The sequence below is a fragment of the Mchenga conophoros genome, linkage group LG3 (assembly GCF_057382185.1).
Source record: "Mchenga conophoros isolate Kocher_MC1m ecotype Shallow Benthic linkage group LG3, M_conophoros_male_GT1.1, whole genome shotgun sequence".
NCBI classification, from domain to species: domain Eukaryota; kingdom Metazoa; phylum Chordata; class Actinopteri; order Cichliformes; family Cichlidae; genus Mchenga; species Mchenga conophoros.
This window is the reverse complement of record NC_140528.1, coordinates 30996693-31017169: the sequence shown is the minus strand read 5'-3', so window position 1 is coordinate 31017169 and position 20477 is coordinate 30996693. Positions and strand designations below refer to the sequence as shown.

General features: G+C 41.9%; 1 protein-coding gene across 2 annotated transcripts in view; it reads right to left on the bottom strand.

Moving 5' to 3' along the window:
• Positions 1-12485: 12485 nt before the first annotated feature.
• Positions 12486-20477, bottom strand: part of LOC146578120 (NACHT, LRR and PYD domains-containing protein 3-like) — a 108643-nt gene continuing 100651 nt past the window's right edge. The window contains exons 7-13 of one of the 2 annotated variants that reach the window (XM_085257498.1): positions 17910-17988; positions 17556-17775; positions 15593-17390; positions 15320-15493; positions 15004-15177; positions 14065-14111; positions 12486-13889 (exon numbers count right to left, since the gene is read on the bottom strand). In XM_085257498.1, the coding sequence (XP_085113624.1) occupies positions 13351-13889; positions 14065-14111; positions 15004-15177; positions 15320-15493; positions 15593-17390; positions 17556-17775; positions 17910-17988 (3031 nt within the window). In that variant the 3' untranslated portion in view covers positions 12486-13350. The remainder of the gene's footprint in view (positions 13890-14064; positions 14112-15003; positions 15178-15319; positions 15494-15592; positions 17391-17555; positions 17776-17909; positions 17989-20477) is intronic. The other variant, XM_085257506.1, reaches the window with a different exon arrangement.

Genomic DNA, 20477 nt, shown 5'->3' with positions numbered 1-20477 from the left:
ACTTTCAGAGAATCCTCAGAAAAATGGAGCTGCTGACCGTCTTCTACCGCTGCTCCATTGAAAGTGTGCTGACATATTGCATCGGTGTGTGGTTCTCCAGCTGCACCACAGCACACAGAAAGGCACTCCAGAGGGTCATCAACATGGCCCAAAAAATCATTGGACATCCTCTTCCCTCCCTGAAGGACCTGTACAGCACTCGCTGTCCCAAGAGGGCACGCAGCATCCTACGGGACTGCACACACCCAGGACACGGGGTGTTTAAGCTGCTGAGGTCCCGAACAAACAGACTGAAGGACAGCTTTTACAACAGGGCAATAGCCCTGATCAATGTAAATAGCTGACCTGACTGGATACCTCCCTGGACTTTTTAGGGGGGAGGTAACAATGTTTAAAACAATAATATTTATATTTATAACAAGGTGCAATAATAATTAATGTGCAATAATAACAGTGTGCAATACAAATACACTTATTCTTCTTTTTTATACTAAGTTAATATACTGTGTTGTGTTGTTTGTTGCGTTGTGATGTGTCATATTGTGTCGTGTTGTGTTATATGTAGTGACGACGTAGGACAGTTTTTCCAATTTCATTGTACTACTGTACTATGTATGACTGTGCAATGACAATAAAGAGTTATCTTATCTTATCTTATGAAGACCAGAGCTGACCACTAAACGGGAGACAGTTTATCTGTGGAGAGACTTCCTGAACTCAGGGACTGTTGGATCTGCTCCACTAGAGAACGATCATTCAGTTCATTCAGACAGTGGAGCAGATTGATGCTTTTCTCTGCAGACAGATTCTCACTGAGTTTCTCCTTGATTTACTGCAGTGGTTACCAAACTTTTTTTGCTGGGCCCCCCTTTGTTTTACAAGAAAAATGTTCGCGCCCCCCCGGGTGCGCACGCATACGCACGCACACATCCTCCAACCACACACGCCCATATTTTGCTCTATTGCGGTTTATTTCACACCTCAAACATTTAGTAAACAATTAAGCAAATACAAGTAATCTGCAATAAATTACAGGTAGTAATAAAATAAACTACTAACTCTTTTACGCTACGTCCGCACCTAAACGGCGTTTTGAATCACCGAAAACTGAGACTCCTTTTTTGTGTTTACGTGTGGACGAGGAATACAGAGTTCGTCACGCAACGTCAAAGGTATGCGCCTTTTTCACATCACGCTGTGCGCCACGTTATTGTTTACATGGGATACATTGCAGAATGGGAGATAGAGACAAAATACTGTTAATCTGACTGTCTGCAGGTTTACACGCTTACACACACACGCAGTTACTGTCCCTCCATTTACAAAGGCAGAGGCGTCACAGTGGGATTATTTTACATGTAGTTGTTTTTTTCCTGTGTAATAATATTCAACATTGCTATCAATACATTTTTCAAAAAATGCATCTCTGTGCAAAATGGGTTTAAAAACATAAACAGCTGTGGGATCCTGTTTGTCCGTGATTTGAACCGGGGGACAAATCGTGGCAGGATCAGCCTGATGTTATTTGTATCCCACTGTAACTTTACTGTATAAAGTATAGTATAGTATGTATATCTCCAAAATGTTAGGTATAGTTAGTCATTACAAGAAGTGTTTGTGAACTAAAAATCACAAATGTGGGATCCTGTTTGTCCGTGATTTGAACAGCCCAGCGCTGCTCCCAAAGAAGGGAAGACCAGTCCTGCAGGGAGACCTACCTCGGCACTTGAGCAAGTGAAACCAAAGGGAAGATATGCTTCACCATATTTTCTAGTCTTTGGCTTAGACCGGGGTGGGCAATCTCAGTCCACGAGGGCCGGTGTCCCTGCAGGTTTTAGATCTCACCTTAGGTCAACACACCTGAATCACATGATTAGTTCGTTACCAGACCTCTGGAGAACTGCAGGACATGTTGAGGAGCTAATTTAGCCATTTAAATCAGCTGTGTTGGTTCGAGGACACATCTAAAACCTGCAGGGACACCTGCAGCCCACCCCTGGCTTAGAATGAAGTTGGTTTGGAAACATTTTCAGCGATGCTTTATCTCCTGCTTTGCATTTCTGTAGGCGCCCATGCTAGCAGTGTCCAAGTGTTTTTTGTTTTTTTTTCCCCTTTTCATCCTGCGCCCCCCCTGCCATGGCTCTGCGCCCCCCCTAGGGGGCGGGCCCCTCACTTTGGGAAGGTCTGATTTACTGGACTGTTTCCTTAAGCTGGGTTTACACTGTGCAATTTTTGGCCCATTTGAGCCGATTTTTGCAGTCGTGCGACCGGCGGCTGTCTCGGGTCTCTGCTCCTCCTGCGTCCCCTTTCCCTCCTCCACCTGCTGGCCTCCACCACTTGCTAATCTTACTGAATCTGTGGAAGCTTCGCGATAGCCACCGCAAGAAGTAACAAATAACGACCCTATCCTATCTAAATCTAAACCCAGTAACGATTAATGCGTTCCTGATGTTGGCATACTAACTAGTTACCACAATAATAACGTAGTTACTGTAATGCGTTACTTAATAACGCGTTAGTCCCAACACTGCCAATGTGTGGTATCAATGTCTCTGCTCTGAACATCCTGTGGTGTTCAGAGCAGAGACTGCAACACCATCTCTTCCAGTGAGAAGACAAAAAGTGACCTTCAGATGTTTTCTTCACCAAGAGTTTCCTTTGCAGAACTTTGTACCAACCTGCTCACTCTTTAACAAAGTTGTTGCAATGTCTTTTGTTTACCTCATGGAGAATTAAAGATTGATTCTTAAGTTTTAATCTGAAGTCAATGTTCCCTCAAATTTTTCACGTGTCTGAGCGAACACACAAACTTCCTGAGCGTCCCTTGGACCACTGTGAGCAACATTAGACGTGTGCACTGTGGTCACGCCAGCATTGAATCCATCCAAGTTACATGTTTATTAAAATAATCAAATTACAGCATTTACATTTATGTTAGACTACTTTTAATTAACTGCTTTAGCCCACTTACAATGAAAATTAAAAACAATCTTGTTCATGACCTGTGTAGTATGTTAACACTATTGGAAGTAAAAATAACTTGAACTCCAACTTTGAAAACAAAACTTTCTTTTTTTTTATATAAAGCTCTGACTTGTATTATGAGTCTGTGGTCTGGGAGAGAGTCTGTAACTCTCTGTCTGCAAAATACAGTAAATAATGACCAATGTTGGGAAATTAATTATATAGTTACTTCTTCAAAAAAGTTACGGAGTTTTGCAAACAAAGTTTTTTGCAGCTGTTTACCTAAAAATGCAGCAAAGGTATTTTTTTAAATAAACATTTCAAACTATTTATAGAAAAATCAGCTGTTCTGCATCAAATTTGATGCCACACATATTATTTGTGCCACTCCAAAAAAGTCATTTCTGTCCACTATGAGATAAAGCAGAACATCAGCCTGATACCTGCAGGCCTGACAGCAGCAGATGTATCACTGCTGTAACATTCAGCAGTCGCCTCATTGTTCTGACACACAAAACAAAACTACTGACTACTCCTAAAACTTCGACCCTTCCTAGACAACTAAAGCCGCATTGCCATATCATTTTCTGATTGGTCGACATGGTACATTTTTCGACCAAAAGGAAAGGGTGGAGTTTTTTTGGTTTTGTTTTTGCTCACAGGCGGAGAGCGCTTTCCAGTGTTTTCCTTATAAAACAAAGTTTTTACCGTTTCTTCCCCCAGTAAATATAAACAACCATAGTATTCAGGAAGAAAACCAAACACTGCAGATATTTTATCATAACTCTGGCCTATCAACACAATTTAAAAACTGGTATAAACGTTTTCCGTCAATTGTTCCGTCTGTCCTGCTCACATCTCCAATGGTTGTACACGTTGTCATTAACGTGGCTTCACTCCACATCAGCCGCTTTGCTAGTTAAAACACCAGTGTCGGCACATAAGGACGCTGTCATAGCCTGTCAACGCTTAGCTGCGTATATACGAATGTGAATCGCATTATCGGCTGGACTTTGGGATAAGGTGGCATCGTTCTTATCCCATACTGGAGCAGCTGGTCTGACTGACTAACAATTCTGTATTGCAGTGTTAAAGTTTTAATTTCAATTTCAATTCAGGTTAGATTTTATTTTTGTGTGCAACACAGGTTTTCTGTGTGCAGAGACCGTGCCAGCAGTGCGCAATTGTGCACGCACACAGCTTAGAGGGAACATTGATTGGAACCATGTTAATAAATTTAATTAGGGTTACTTTCATTTCAAAAAGTAATCCAGTAATGTTGTTGTTAGCAGGGACAGAGTGGGCATTCTGACAGGTACCAAAGTTGTCTGTAAGGTGAAATGCTGAGCTTCTATTGTAGGAGCCATTCTTTGGGTTAATACCTTATGTGGTCACTAGAGGTCACCTTTTTCTTTTTTGATTATGTAATGTAAAGGTATTTAAGGTAGACGCACGTAATCGGCGTCAGGTGTGTCATTGAGAAGGCAAACAGTTTGTGACCGTTGTGCTGTTATGCTAAGTCGATACGGAATAAAGACCAAAAAGGACAAGATACATACTGCTGGATTTATTGGACTGTGAACTTAATTCATGCATACCAGTGACATCGCGTCACCCCCGTTAACGACCACCTCAGTGGCTTCAAGCGTAGGCTTAGCCTCTACCATAGAGTCACAAACTTCTTTTCTTTGGGGAAAAGTTTGTGCCAACTTCGCCGCGGTGTTTTGGAGACTCGGCGCAAACAGGACAATTAAAGTCTGAGTGATCGATCGCCGCGGAGAGCTGAATGCCATTTGGAAAGGTTACCGTGGAGGTTTCACGAGGAGCGGACAGCTGGACTAGCGGTCTGTCAGCTGACGAGGTGGAATGCTTGGCGATTGTTCCGTGGATGTTGGAGAGGACTCCGAATTCTTCATCGGAATCAGTACGGCGCCCAACGCAAGGTATGAGTGGCGCTACTAATAAATGGCCATTTATAAAAGTGTGCACACTTATTTAAGAAGACGTAATTCCAATGCATTGGTGGTCAACCCAAATAAAACTGATTTATAAACAAACTTTCGCATGTGCGCATAAACCCTCAATACTTGATAAATATTTGAATTTGGAACATTTGAACTATGGACACAAATAAAGCTGCTGACAGGCCCCCGGAGCCTGCTGCAGAATCAGCTGTGCAAAGTAGCAACGCCAGCAAGGCTGGGACACATCCAGAAAAGGAAAAACGAGTGGTGAAATTGACTGCTAAGGTACTTGCAGAGAGACTAGACAGAGTGCAACGTGATAGAAAGGCTAAATTAAATAAAGCTAATAAGGTAAAAGAGAGTATAAGGGTCTCAATGGAAAAAAATGAAACTTCTATGGTTCAAGCATCATTCAATGATTTTGTTGGCTTGTGTAATGAAGCAAAAACAATTCATGGTTCATTGATGTGTTTGTTACCAGATGATGAAAAAGAAAAGCATGAAACATGGTTTAAAGCAAAAACAATGCATTATGATGAGTTCACTTATGAAGTTAAAGAATGGTTGTCAGGTTGCGAACATTTACATTTAAAGGGTGATCATGGTGTTGATGATGGTGTTAAGCCAGAGGACAGTGTTTCAAATGTTGTTGGTAAATCTTCAGTCACTAAAAGCTCATCTAGTGGTAAAGTGAGCACAACTTCTGCCAAAATCAAAGCAAAAGCAGAAAAGGCAGCATTACTCGCTCGTATGGCAGTCCTAAAAGAGAAGCATGCTTTGGAGGAGCAAGAGCTAAAGCTAAGGAGGAAACGTGAACAGCTTGAGCTTGAAGCGTTGCTTTCTGCCTCTTCTGCAAAGTTAGCTGTTCTCCAAGCTGCTGAAGTTCAAAGTATATCTAACATATCGTCCAATGCTATGAATTCATATTATGAAAGGGAAATCAAGAAAACAGCTGCTTCAGCCACAGTCAAGCCTAGTACACCAGTCAATGAAGATAAACCTGCAGTGCAAATAGTACAGACTGAAAGCAACATATCTGCAATGATCCTGCCAGGAACGGAAATTGAAAGTGAGCCACAAGCTCAAACGGTCATCACAACGCAATTTCACAATGTGGATCCTCCATCGCCCAGGTCAATTCCTACAGCGGCAGAAGGACGGTCGGAGGACATTTGTACCATTTTACAAAGACAAAATGAAATAACTGCAACCCTTGTTCAGCATCAGCGTGCATCGTCATTACCATCCAGGAAAATACCTGTATTCGATGGTGATCCTCTTCAGTACATCTCTTTCATTAATGCGTTTGAACAAGGAGTGGAAGAAAAGGCCAATAAGAGGGACTGCTTGTATTATTTGGAGCAGTTTACAACAGGACAGCCGAGAGAGCTGGTACGCAGTTGTCAACATATGGCTGCAGGACAAGGCAGCAACTGCAAAGCAAAGCAACTGCTCAAAGAACACTTTGGAAATGAATATAAAATTGCAACTGCTTACATTGACAAGGCGTTATCTTGGCCTGCAATTAAAAATGAAGATGTGAAATCATTGCAAGCATATTCCCTTTTCTTATGTGGGAGTTGTAATGTCATGAAAACATTGCAACATATGCAGGAACTGGACATGCCAGTGAACATGAAAATCATTTTGTGCAAGTTGCCATATAAAATGAGAGAGAAATGGCGAGCGTTTGCATATGATATATTGGAAACCTCTAAACACAGAGCTCGGTTTCAAGATTTGGTTGCATTTATTGAAAGGCAGGTGAAAATTCTTTCGGCTCCTTTGTTTGGGGACATTCAGAATGTAACGTCAATAATCCCTGTCTCAAAGGTTGACAACAGACTGAAGTCACAGCCAAGCAAACAAATTAAAGGGAACAGCTTTGCTGCTACAGCCATACCCATGAACATGAATAAAACCTACAGCACGGAAAGGCTGATTACTACAACAAGCCATGACTTTACAGTAAAGCCATCTTGTGTCTGCTGTACTCAACGACACACACTGGAGGAGTGTCAACAGTTTCGGCGGAAGAAGTGTCACACAGTGGAAATTTGTGTTTTTATGTTTTATCAATCTGTGTATTGGTACATAGTGTTGATTTTATTTGCATGATTTTATTGTGATATTTATATTGCATGTTTGTTTATTTATATGTATACGGCATGGTTTTATCCTCATATTTATATTATGTGTGTTAATGTTGTACCATGTTCCTTTAATCCACTGTGGACTAAACAGACAATTGTAGGCACCTGTGAGGTGGGGGCGTTCCCCAAGGTGGCCTATCAGCCGCCAGGTTGACCTGTTAAAGGGGCTAGTGAGCGCAGAGACAAAAAGAGGAGTGACGCACGAAAGGTGAGCAGGAGAAAAAGGAACGCGTGCAAGCCCGCACGTGTGTGGAAGGAACTGCTGCCTGACTGTGGGGTGCCGCGAGTCGTTCGGCGATCCACTCCCAACGCAGGAACAGCAACAGTGGGTGGCGATGGCTGCAATGCACAACAGGGCAGGGATGCCCTTCTGCCTGCATCTGACGGTGAGACGAGGGAGGCCGTGTTCAGGTGTGGAGTGGGGCGGGACTGTGCGGCGACGCGCTGTCAGGAGGAGACAGGTCTGCGATAGGAGCCTCCTCCCTGGTCTGCTGCTGACGAGTTTTACCATACCGGAAGAGAAGTTCCTCTCCTGTCTCTTTCATATAAGGACCACTCGCCCATGTGTGGCTGGACTGTGGGATTATGGGACTATGGGAGGGTAATTTTAGCATATGGAAAACATGCTTTAGCCTTGTTTTAATAGTGTATAGTTATTTCTGCCGGCAGGGTTTTTAGCGGGTTGCAACACTATTTTTATTGTATACGGGGAATTTTATCTTGTATTTGTGACTCTGGCTGTGTTTTTTTTTTTATGGAAATAAATGGTGTTTGAAGCCAGCTTAGTTTCTGTGCCCTGAGCGCTGACCCGCTCACTCCCCTTTCTGCTTGTATGTATACAGACGTGGTGGTGAAGATTTAGGTCCACCAGTCTTAGCGGCTACAGAAGCACAGAGACAAAATGCTTTTTCTAAAGGAGACAGGGCTGTGTTTTGGTTGCTTAGGTGCTGGGCACATAAGCAAGGACTGTGCTAAGCGTTTGATATGTAGAACGTGTGGTAAAGGTCATCCCACTGTCCTCCATATTGATAACAATGAGGTAAGCCCTGAATGCTATGGAGAGCCCTCCTCTTCAAAGAATGTAAAAACTTGTGGTCATACAGGGGCCGGAAGAGAAAGCGGTTTGCTTTCCATTCTGCCAGTTCAAATAAAGTCTGTTAAAGGTAGTCATGTCATACAGACATATGCTTTTTTAGATCCTGGCAGTTCAGCTAGCTTCTGTTCAGAGCACCTCATGCAAAAGCTAAATCTTGTGGGCAAAGGAACTCACTTCCTGTTACAAACGATGGGTCAAGAAAAGGTAGTCTCTGCCCACTCACTTACTGGTCTTGAAGTTTCTGGTTTAGGCAGCAATGCCTTCTATGAACTTCCAGAAATCCTAACACAGGAAAGGATGCCTGTCACCACGGATAACTTTGTAAAGGAAGAAGATCTGATCAGGTGGCCATATCTGTCAAAGGTTCAAATTCCCCACATAATGGCTAATGTGGACCTGTTGATTGGATGCAACGTTCCCAAGTTATTGGAACCATGGGAGGTCATTCATAGCCAGGGGAATGGCCCATATGCTATAAGAACAGCATTGGGTTGGGTCATAAATGGGCCCATGGAAGATGGGAAAAGCAACTTGGACAGCGAGCACCCACCAACAGTTGTAAATAGGATATCTGTTTGTAAGCTGGAGGAGATGTTGAAAAGTCAATATAACTATGACTTTAATGAAAGGGTTACAGAGGAAAAGGGTTTGTCAAGGGAGGACCTTAAGTTCATGAAGATCATGGAAAAATCTGCAACAATGGAAGATGGACACTACTGTTTGAAGTTACCTTTTAAAAAGGATAACATAAAGATGCCAAACAATTTCTCCATAGTTAAACAAAGATTGCAAAGTCTACAACGAAAACTTCTCAACAATGAATGGTTGCATAAAGAATATAAAACCTTTATGGACGAGATGATAAGTAATGGATATGCAGAGCAAATACCTTCACAGCAGCTGTCTTGCGAAAATGGAAAGAAGTGGTACATTCCTCATCAGGCAGTTTACCATCCCAGAAAACGATCTATAAGAATTGTATTTGACTGTGGGGCATCATTCCAGGGGACATCATTAAACAACCAGCTCTTACAAGGTCCTAATCTCACAAGCACATTGCTTGGGGTTTTTCTTAGATTTCGACAGGATCCAGTCGCATTTATGGGTGACATAAAGGCAATGTTTTATCAAGTTAAAGTTGCCAAAGAGGACAGAGACTTTCTGCGTTTTTTGTGGTGGCCAGATGGAGATCTGAGCAAGGACATAATTGAGTTTCGCATGACTGTTCATCTGTTCGGTGCAGTATCTTCCCCGAGCTGCGCCAGTTTTGCTTTGAGAAAAACAGCTGAGGACAATCAAACTGAATTCCTAGACAAGGTATGTGAAACACTGAAAGAGAACTTCTATGTGGACGACTGTTTAAAGAGTGTGGCCTCCACCTCAGATGCTGTTGATTTGGTCAAAGATCTTGCAGCACTCTGTCAAAGGGGAGGATTTACACTGACCAAGTGGGTCAGTAACAATCGCACCCTGTTGCAAAGTATCTCTGAGGAGCAAAGGGCTAAAGACTTGAAAGAATTAAATCTTGACAGAGACAAACTTCCGGTAGAAAGAGCTCTGGGCTTGCAGTGGTGTGTGGAAACTGATACATTCAACTTCAAAATGGATATCCCTCAAAAATCCTGTACTAGGCGTGGAATGTTATCAATATCAAGTTCCATTTACGATCCATTGGGATTTCTTGCACCAGTCCTGCTGCCTGCCAAAGGAATGCAGCAGGAGCTTTGCAAAAGGAAACTGGGATGGGATGAACCAATACCCCAAACCATGTTGCAAAGGTGGAAAGGTTGGCTCAGTGATTTGCAAATGCTTTCCCATTTCAAGGTTAAAAGGTGTATACAACCAAGAGAGTTTGGACCTCTCTCACATGCACAGCTACACCATTTTTCAGATGCTGGTGAATCTGGATATGGAACTGTGTCATATCTGCGCATGCAAGATAATAGGAAATCCATCCACGTCGCATTCTTGATGGGCAAGGCAAGAGTAACTAACACCTTTAAAACCTGTCACTATTCCACGTCTGGAACTAACAGCTGCTGTAGTTGCCGTCCGAGTGGATCTCATGTTAAGGGCTCAGTTGAAAATGAAACTCGAGCAATCTATATTTTGGACAGATCGTACATCTGTACTCAAATATATAATGAATGAGGATAAACGATTCCTTACCTTTGTGGCAAACAGAGTCTCATTCATTACAACTGCAACTAAACAATCACAATGGAGATATGTAAGCTCAAAGGAAAATCCAGCAGATGATGCTACAAGAGGGCTCAAGGCTGGGAACGTTGTTCATAGCAGCCGCTGGATCGAAGGACCAAGCTTTCTGCAGAAGCCAGAAAGTGATTGGCCAACCAATTTAATGGAATGCTCCTTAGAACCAGAGCACCCTGAAGTCAAAGGTGAGGCCACAGTAAATGTTACTCAGGTAAAAGACTTGCTTGATGCTACATGTCAATTGATGGTGTACTTCTCAGACTGGAGAAGGCTCAAGGTTGCTGTTGCTTGGTTCCTTAGACTGAAGGCAATCCTTCGTTCAATGAGAGATAAGAAAAAAGGACCGCAACCTTACTCAGATAACCCAATTTGTAAAAGTACTACAAAGGAGAAAGTAAAGAAACCGCAGCTGTACAGACTATCTTCAAAGGATCTTCTGAAAGCTGAGCTTGCCATTATTAGATTTTTCCAGCAACAACGATTTGGAGAGGAGATTGCTACGTTGTCAAGTGGGAAAGGTTCTGTGAGCAGGCACAGCTCAATTTATAGATTAGATCCTTATCTTGACGATGAAGGCCTCTTAAGAGTTGGGGGACGACTGACAAAGGGCTCCTTACCAGAAGAAACGAAGCATCCCCTTGTTCTTGCAAAAGACCAACATGTAGCAAATCTCATCCTAAAGCACATTCATCAACAGCTTGGTCATAGCGGTCGTAACCACACCTTATCCACACTAAGGAGAAAATACTGGATCACAAAGGCCAACTCAGCTGTAAGGAAGGTTATCGCAGAATGTAATTTTTGCAGAAAATATCATGGAAAAGCCTTGGAGCAAAAGATGGCAGATTTACCCAAGGAAAGAATCTTGCCAGATAACCCACCATTCACCAATGTCGGAGTTGATTACTTCGGACCTATTGAAGTGAAAAGAGGACGAGGTACAGCTAAACGCTATAGAGTCATTTTCACCTATTTAGCCAGCCGAGCAGTGCACTTGGAGGTGGCTAGCTCTCTAAACACAGATGCCTGCATTAATGCTTTGCGCCGTTTTGTGAGCCGAAGAGGTCAAGTCGCTCACATCCAATCGGACAATGGAACCAACTTTGTCGGAGCAGACAGAGAGTTAAGGGAGGCTCTTGAATTGCTGAAACATACACAAATAGCGGATGCTTTGCGACACATTGGAATAAGATGGAGTTTTAATCCGCCCGGAGCATCACATCATGGTGGAATTTGGGAACGGATAATTCGTATGATCAGAAAGATTCTGAGATCCGTTCTTCAGCAACAACAGTTGGACGACGATGGATTAAATACGGTTCTATGTGAAATTGAAGCAATTTTAAACGACAGACCCATCACAAAGCTTTCTGATGATCCAAAAGACCTAGAGCCACTTACACCAAATCACATCCTCCTGATGAAAGGAAAACCATCTTTACCACCCGGACTATTCGACCCTCAGGATATGTATCTGAAGAGAAGATGGAAACAGGCTCAGTACATCTCAGATCTTTTTTGGAAACGATGGATACGCGAATACCTGCCTTTGTTACAGGAGAGACAAAAATGGAACCAAAAGAAGAAGAATCTAAAACCTGGAGATATAGTCATTGTGATGCACCACGTGGTTCCTGGCCACTTGGAAGAGTTCTGGAAGCCATTCGTGACAAAAAAGGACTTGTGCGATCTGCACGTTTAAAAACAAAGACTAATATTCTGGAAAGACCTGTAACTAAACTTTGCTTGTTACATGAGACTGTAATCTAAAAGTGTGTTATTTATGTTTATTTATGTGAATGTATAGGTCTAAAGTAGACTGTATTAGTGGCTCCTTATTTTCTTTGTGATTAGAATTGCCATGTCTGATAGCCATTTCAATTAGGGGCCGGGGTGTAGGAGCCATTCTTTGGGTTAATACCTTATGTGGTCACTAGAGGTCACCTTTTTCTGTTTTGATTATGTAATGTAAAGGTATTTAAGGTAGACGCACGTAATCGGCGTCAGGTGTGTCATTGAGAAGGCAAACAGTTTGTGACCGTTGCGCTGTTATGCTAAGTCGATACGGAATAAAGACCAAAAAGGACAAGATACATACTGCTTGATTTATTGGACTGTGAACTTAATTCATGCATACCAGTGACATCGCGTCACCCCCGTTAACGACCACCTCAGTGGCTTCAAGCGTAGGCTTAGCCTCTACATCTATTTTACATTATATACACAGTTTTCTCAGCACAAAATCAAGTAACTGAACCTAACATATAATTGAAACCATAAAAAGAGATTTTATACAATTCTGAACCAAATTAAAATAATACACGGTGTCCCGGCATTTAAAATTATATGATTAAATATTAAATTAACTTTCAGATTGCAAAATAATTTTTAAAAACTTTGATTTTGGTTTCTCAACCACCCTCTCACTGATGTTAAAGTGCTATGTTTGAGATTACACAATGTAACAATGTAACTGTTGGTATATTGTGCAATTACTTATAAGTTAGAGGATTACATACGTCAGAGTGGATCCAGTAGATGTCTGCAGTGCCAGCTTTAGCAAAAGTTAGCAACCAGACCGATAAAACATAACTATAGAGTATTTTGATAGTGAGAACATCTATGAATCATTGTGGAAAGAATGCTTACTGATTAAATAATATATAATCAATACTGGAGGAAGGTTCAGAAGACCATACAGACATTCTGAATTGAATTTAAAAATTGTGTACCGTTTGATCTTTGATATTGTAGTGCCTGAAGGGAACAGGAGAGAATACACAACAAAAAATATGAGCAACACAACTAATTAGAAGGAACACCAGTTCTATATCCACACTATACTGTATACTTACATCACACTTGAACAATAAAATAAACCTTTAATAACAAACAGCCTGTTTAAAAATGCTGAAAAGCTGACTTCTGAAGTGTTTCTGTAAAAGGAGGACAGCCTTTAGACTGCACAAAGAAAGATTGAAGAATTTGACCCAAAAACAAACCCAGGATAAAGAGGTTCAGTGAATGTGGTGTTGAAGGTGTGGAGGTGGATCAGAGTGTCAGAGGAGACTCTGTAGAAGGACAGAGTGCCAGCAGGACAGTCCACATACACTGCTGCTCTGTTAGAGACAGAGGAGGAGGAGGAGGAGGAGATTGTTGTTCTTGTCTTATTGTGCCAGACAGCATGAGGACCATGATCAAAGCAGCTCAGACTCCACGAATGTTCGTTAAATCCAAGTTCACAGTCATATCTGTCTCCCTTCCTTCTGATTCTTCTGTAACTCACTGATATATCAACCATTCCTCTCCACTCGACCTCCCAGTAACAGCGACCAGTCAGACCATCTCTGCACAGGAGCTGAGGATACTGATCAAATCTGTCTGGATGATCAGGATATGACAGAACCTCCTCCACATGTGTCACCTTCCTGTTGTTGTCAGACAGTTGGAGGTTTGTATGTACTGTGTTTGTGTCGACTGTGAGTTGACAGGAATCTGATGGAGAGAACAAACACAATCCAGCTGCAGTTATTGATCCATCATCTGTTCATTGATTGACACTTTGATGATGACTCCTGACATCAGAGATGTGAATGAGTGATGTGACAGTTTGAAGATGGTTGAATGTGTGCTGCTTTGTTTTCATGAATCACATTAAAAACACACTTACACTTCCTCAGACCTGGTCTCAACCATCGGACTCCAGCAGGCTCCACCCTGAAAGGAGGAGGGGGGTCAGACCAGCACAGTCTCTTTCAGCATGCACACATGGACATTACATGGCTCTCATTCACACACTGTTAGACACTGACTTTGCTAACAAAACGGGAATAGAAAGATCCTGCTACCACACATCTTACAAATAGGACTCTGACTCTTACAATCCACATTTCTTTGGTTGTCAGAAAGTTTTCAGCATCTTTACAGCGGTCACCATCTGGAACATGCTGTAGGTGATGCATTTCTGCAGCTATTTCTGTACCTTGGCTGTCTTCTGTATTCAAATTTGTGCACTCCAGAAAACCTAACATTTAAAAGGGTTGGACTAACATTAGTTTTATAGCTTGTTACACTCCAAATGTTTCCATTTGCCTTCAGACATGATAGCTGACAGGAAGAACACAATTAGAAAGTTAACATTTCCACATTACTTATAGCAGCTAGCTTCAGTTAGCTTCCTTATTTCATCTTATACTAATGAACTCAAAGATGCAGCTTAAATTAACCTGTAATTATCAAAATGTCTATAAGGTTTGTGTACTGCTCTCACCTGGAACACATTAAAATAACCTGTCTCATGCTACAATCCCACCAGCAAATTGAGTGTGCCAAGATTATGACAAAAAACTCTTATGCACTTCACTGTATTTAAACTTTCCAAAGATAACCCAGACTGGGGTATGTGTGGGCCAAAAACCTCTGCGTAATGCTTCAGGAAGGCTGCACTATCACTGCCCATGCACCAGACTTCTTTATTTCTTTGCACAAGTATTCATGAAAATAATCATTTTTCAAAACTATTTAGTGAAATTGATCCTCTTGACTTAAAATTTAATCTTAATGTGTGTTCTCTATCTATTCATGTGTGGCTGTCACAGACTCTCCATACCTCAGAGTTTCCAGTCTCCAGCATGGATCACTCATTCCAGCAGACAGCCGTTGCATCCCGAAGCCTCTTGAGTGATTGTAACTCAGATCCAGCTCTTTCAGATGGGAGGGGTTGGAGCTGATAGCTGATGCGAGAGAAGTGCAGCCTTCTTCTGTGATCAGACAGCCTGACAAACTGGAGTCCCACAAATTTAGCAAATGTCTTTAACGTTTTTTGAAAAAATTATTATACTATACTTAAAATAACTGAGAAAGAGAGTAAGCTATAACCATGTCTTTCCTATCTAAATGTAAGTTTAAAAAGCTCTTGATCTGACCTGAGAGTTTCCAGTGTACACTGAGGACTTTCAAGCCCCACTGAGAGAAGCTTCACGCCTGAATCCTGCAGATTGTTGTTACTCAGGTCCAGCTCTTTTAGACTGCAAGACTGGGAACAGAGGACTGTGGAAAGAGCTACACAGGTTCTTTCTGAAAGGTTGCAGCAACTTAGCCTACAGAGACAAACAAAATACAAGTGTTCTACCTTTTCTATAGTTGTAAGCTACTTTGTATCATTTTCATTCATAAATAAATGCTATCTATGTACTTACAGAGCTTTTTTAGAAGCTTTCACAACTGGCAGCAGCCTCAGAAGAGCCTCCTCTGAAGCAGAGTATTTTTTCAAGTCAAACACATCCAGATCTTCTTCTGATGACAGTAAGATGAAGACCAGAGCTGACCACTGAGCAGGAGACAGTTTATCTGTGGAGAGACTTCCTGATCTCAGGGACTGTTGGATCTCTTTCACTAGAGAACGATCATTCAGTTCATTCAAACAGTGGAACAGATTGATGCTTTTCTCTGCAGTCAGATTTTCACTGAGTTTCTCCTTGATGTACTGGACTGTTTCCTGATTGGTCTGTGAGCTACTTCCTGTCTGTATCAGAAGACCTTGAAGGAGAGTCTGACTGGTTTGCAGTGAAAGACCCAGGAGGAAGCGGAGGAACAAGTTCAGGTGTCCATTTGGACTCTGTAACGCCTTATTCACAGCACTTTGATAGAAATGTGTCTCTGTAAAGTATCTTGGTTTTGACCTTTTGGAGGTTGTTTGTAGTTCTTCCAGCAGATTGAGTCCAGAGTTGATGAAGGTCAGATGGACATGAACAGCAGCCAGAAACTCCTGAACACTCAGATGGATGAAGCAGAACACCTTGTCCTGGTACAGTCCTCTCTCCTCTTTAAAGATCTGTGTGAACACTCCTGAGTACACTGAGGCTGCTCTGATATCGATGCCACACTCTGTCAGGTCTGATTCATAGAAGATCAGGTTTCCTTTCTGCAGCTGATCAAAAGCCAGTTTTCCCAGAGACTCAATCATCTTCCTGCTCTCTGGACTCCAGTGTGGATCTGTCTCAGATCCTCCATCATACTTGACCTTCTTCACTTTGGCCTGAACCACCAGGAAGTGGATGTACATCTCAGTCAGGGTCTTGGGCAGCTGTCCTCCCTCTCTGGTTTTCAGCACATCCTCCAGAACTGTAGCAGTGATCCAGCAGAAGACTGGGATGTGGCACATGATGTGGAGGCTTCGTGATGTCTTGATGTGGGAGATGATCCTGCTGGCCTGCTCCTCATCTCTGAACCTCTTCCTGAAGTACTCTTCCTTTTGTGGGTCAGTGAACCCTCTGACCTCTGTCACCATGCCAACACAGTCAGGAGGGATCTGATTGGCTGCTGCAGGTCGTGTGGTTATCCAGAGGCGAGCAGAGGGAAGCAGTTTCCCCCTGATGAGGTTTGTCAGCAGCACATCCACTGAGGTGGACTTTCTAGGGTCAGTTAGGATTGTAGTTTTGTGGAAGTCCAGAGGAAGTCGACACTCATCCAGACCATCAAAGATGAACACAACCTGGAAGTCTTCAAAGCTGCAGATTCCTGCTTCTTTGGTTTCAGTAAAGAAGTGATGAACAAGTCCCACCAAGCTGAACTTTTCCTCTTTCAGCACATTCAGCTCTCTGAAAGTGAATGGAAATATGAACTGGATGTGCTGGTTGGCTTTGTCTTCAGCCCAGTCCAGGCTGTATTTCTGTGTTAAGACTGTTTTCCCAATGCCAGCCACTCCCTTTGTCAGCACTGTTCTGATTGGTTCATCTCTTCCAGGTGAGGCTTTAAAGATGTCTTCTTGTCTGATTGTACACTCTAGATTGTCTGGTTTCCTGGATGCTGTTTCAATCTGTCTGACCTCATGTTCATCATTGACCTCTGCAGTCCCTCCCTCTGTGATGTAGAGCTCTGTGTAGATCTGATTCAGAAGGGTTGGGCTTCCTGCTTTAGCGATCCCCTCAAACACACACTGGAACTTCTTCTTCAGTGCAGATTTAAGGTTTTGCTGACAAACTCTGCTGGGAGTTCCTAAAAGAACAACAGACCAAATATACCAACTAAATGTTTAGAAAGTTCAGGCAACAATTTCATGCCCTAAATCATTAGCATTTCAACACATGTGGGTCCCTCTTTTGAAACATTAGTAAATGTTCCAGTTACTCAGCAAAAGAAAATCTTTAGAGAAATCCTCACTGTTCTTCAGACGGTCAACCAGATCCTCCTGCTTCATTCTCCTTAGGAAGTTTACTGTGATTTTCAGAACTGCCTCTCTGTTGCTCCTCCATTGCTCTTCATCTTCACAATGCAATACTGCTTCATCCTCCATCTCACTGCCTTCATAATATGGACTCAAAACCTTCTGGATGTTCTTCAGCTCATTCTTCACAAAAGTGATGATATTGTTCTCCAGCAGCTGGAACAGAATACATTATGAATGAGCCAATCAGACTGAAATCATGGAGCCAAACATCAGATCTCTACAAAGAGCAGCATGGAGATGACTGTGAACACAATAGATGTAAAAGTAGTTGATGTACATGTACAGACCATAAATATGGAGTCCAGCTGTGTTTGATGCTGCTGGGCAGACTGACCACTGGGAACCTCTGAGCTCTCCTGGTCCACACTGTGGAAGAACCATGAAGAATTACATTACACTATCTTTCCACATACACATCCAGCCACGTAAAATGGTCACCTGGTTATTAATGTGCCATTTACGCTTTCAAATAAATTAGTCATGCCTGCTTACTCAAGTTGTGGCTAATCTAAGTTTAACACTTTTGGGATTTGTTTAAATTTAAAAATTTGCAGTGTGAAAGGGACAGTCCAAATGCAAATACAGACACTCTTCTCATGTGCAGAATCTATTTAGTTAGCTAGTTAAGCAATTGTAATTGCAAATGGACAGAATTAACCTAGTCTTAATGAGCGACTATGCAAACAGTAGTGATGTGACGTTCTGTATCGAGGCTTCAAAGCCAGTGTCGAGTAATTGAGGGGGCGTTTCCGCGATGCGCGTATCGAGGCTTGCTTCATTTATGGGAGGAGCTGAAAATGATGACGTCCTAAGCCTCGCTGCCCGGCTGTACCACGTGACTGGTTCATGAAGTGGTTCGAACTTTGCCGTGGGATATGACAGCGATATAAACCCCTCAGACTTCAATCAAAATGTAGGTGTGTGATGGAGAGTTGCGGTTAGTGAGAGTTTGGATAGAGTTTGGAGGTTTATGAGATTGAGGAGAGAAAGTCAGGAGAGAATGGAGCCAGCTAAGAAGAGGAGGATGTCCTCCCCTGTGTGGGAACATTTTGATTTTATTCCTCCCAACAAGGTATTTCTACAGAAGATGTATTTTCATAATACTGATGGTGCAACACAATTTATGTTAAGCGGCTTTACTTTTGTACAAGGTGAAGTGTTTGCTATGTGCCAGGGAGCTGGGATATAACAACAACACCTCATCCATGCTTAGGCACTACAGAGCTTTGCATGAGAATAAGGGGGACACCGATTGTGGAGCAAGACCAGGTGAGCCATCAAATGCAATGATAATATAGGATGCAGTAATGTTACTAAATGATATAACAATATTATACAACTGTTATAAGTTACGTGTGTGATATTTATATTTGTGCTTTGTCTTTATTGTCTTTCCTCAGGAGAACAATCTCAAATAGATGAAGACCTGGTCAGCATGGTGATTGAGGACTCCCAGCCATTTAGCATTGTGGAGGACAAAGGATTCAAAAGATTTGTTAAATCATTAAATCCTAGCTATGTTCTCCCCACTAAAAAGGACGTAAAAGCAGTGAAAATTTAGTTTTTACTGAATAAAATATGGGCAGGACTGAGGCTCAAAGCCTCAGTGTGTAGCTGTCAATACCTCAACGTTACAAAAGCACAACTACTGTCCACACCCCAACCACACCTCACCTCACAGTAAATGATCATTTCCATTTTAAGCATTTCCAAATAATCATTTTCCATACTGCCAGTATAAATATACACAGTATACTGCATCACTACAATATACATGTTTTACACACTCCTTTTGTTGTTGACATTTACAGGCTGTGTGCAAAAGGCCACGCTCTTCAAATTCATGCCAACTAATATTTTTACATCCAGTAGGTGTCCTACTAGAGCAAATGAAGCTTCAAGAAGCTTTGTGCTGGGATGAACCAATTGGATGAAAAGCTTCAGTGCTTCATGAAGCTTCATCTGCTCATTACTAGCAAACAGCGCTCCCTGCACCTACAGACAATCATTCCTTTTTATACAATGCAATTAGGAGGTTATTCACAGCTGATATATTTTACATATTTTCTATATCGTTTCGTGGGATTGTGCAGTCAAAGCAACACCATCATATTATAATACTCTCAACCTGAATGTAGGGAAAACCACAACATGTTTATATGAAACTGCAGAGTGTTATTTTCATAGTCTCTTGTGCATTATGTTCAGTTTTCTCCACCCCCTGCTCGTTAGGTGATTCCATTCCCCTGCACCTTGTTTCCCAGCTGTCTCTTTCTCTAATTATCTCATGTGTATTTAAACCCTCATTTTTCTAATTTCTCTGTCTTGTTGTCCTGTTTGAGTCTCACATGCTTCCTGCTTGAAACCAGTTTTGAAACTTCTGTGAAACTTCCTGAATGAATGCCAATGATATGTTTCTTCCTTTAATAAAATTAATCACAAAAGATTTTTCAGATTTCACTAGTTTTTAAAAGTATGCAGCCCAGAGTATGTTACTAAAACTGGTGTTAAAGGCATCTCTAAGGGTTTCGTTTCAAACTGAGAAGCTTATCTGGGGTTTTAGAGATCTCGTTCTTTGCACAATAAATTTTACTCAGCTAATTACCACTTTATGTTTAATGGTTGTAAATGCTCCGATATGTTCATACTTTAGAGAAGTTTTGCCAGAAGATCATGGCTGTCATGACTACTTTTCATATGTTATATCTGAGTTTTATGAACCTTTGTGTAATGTTTGGTATCTGAAGAACAAACTTGTGACTGTGTTGCTCAAACTGGAGTTCCTCTACCTGATTTCATGTCTCACTGTTATGTGAAATAACACATACACTATAAACATGGCCTGGATTTGTATA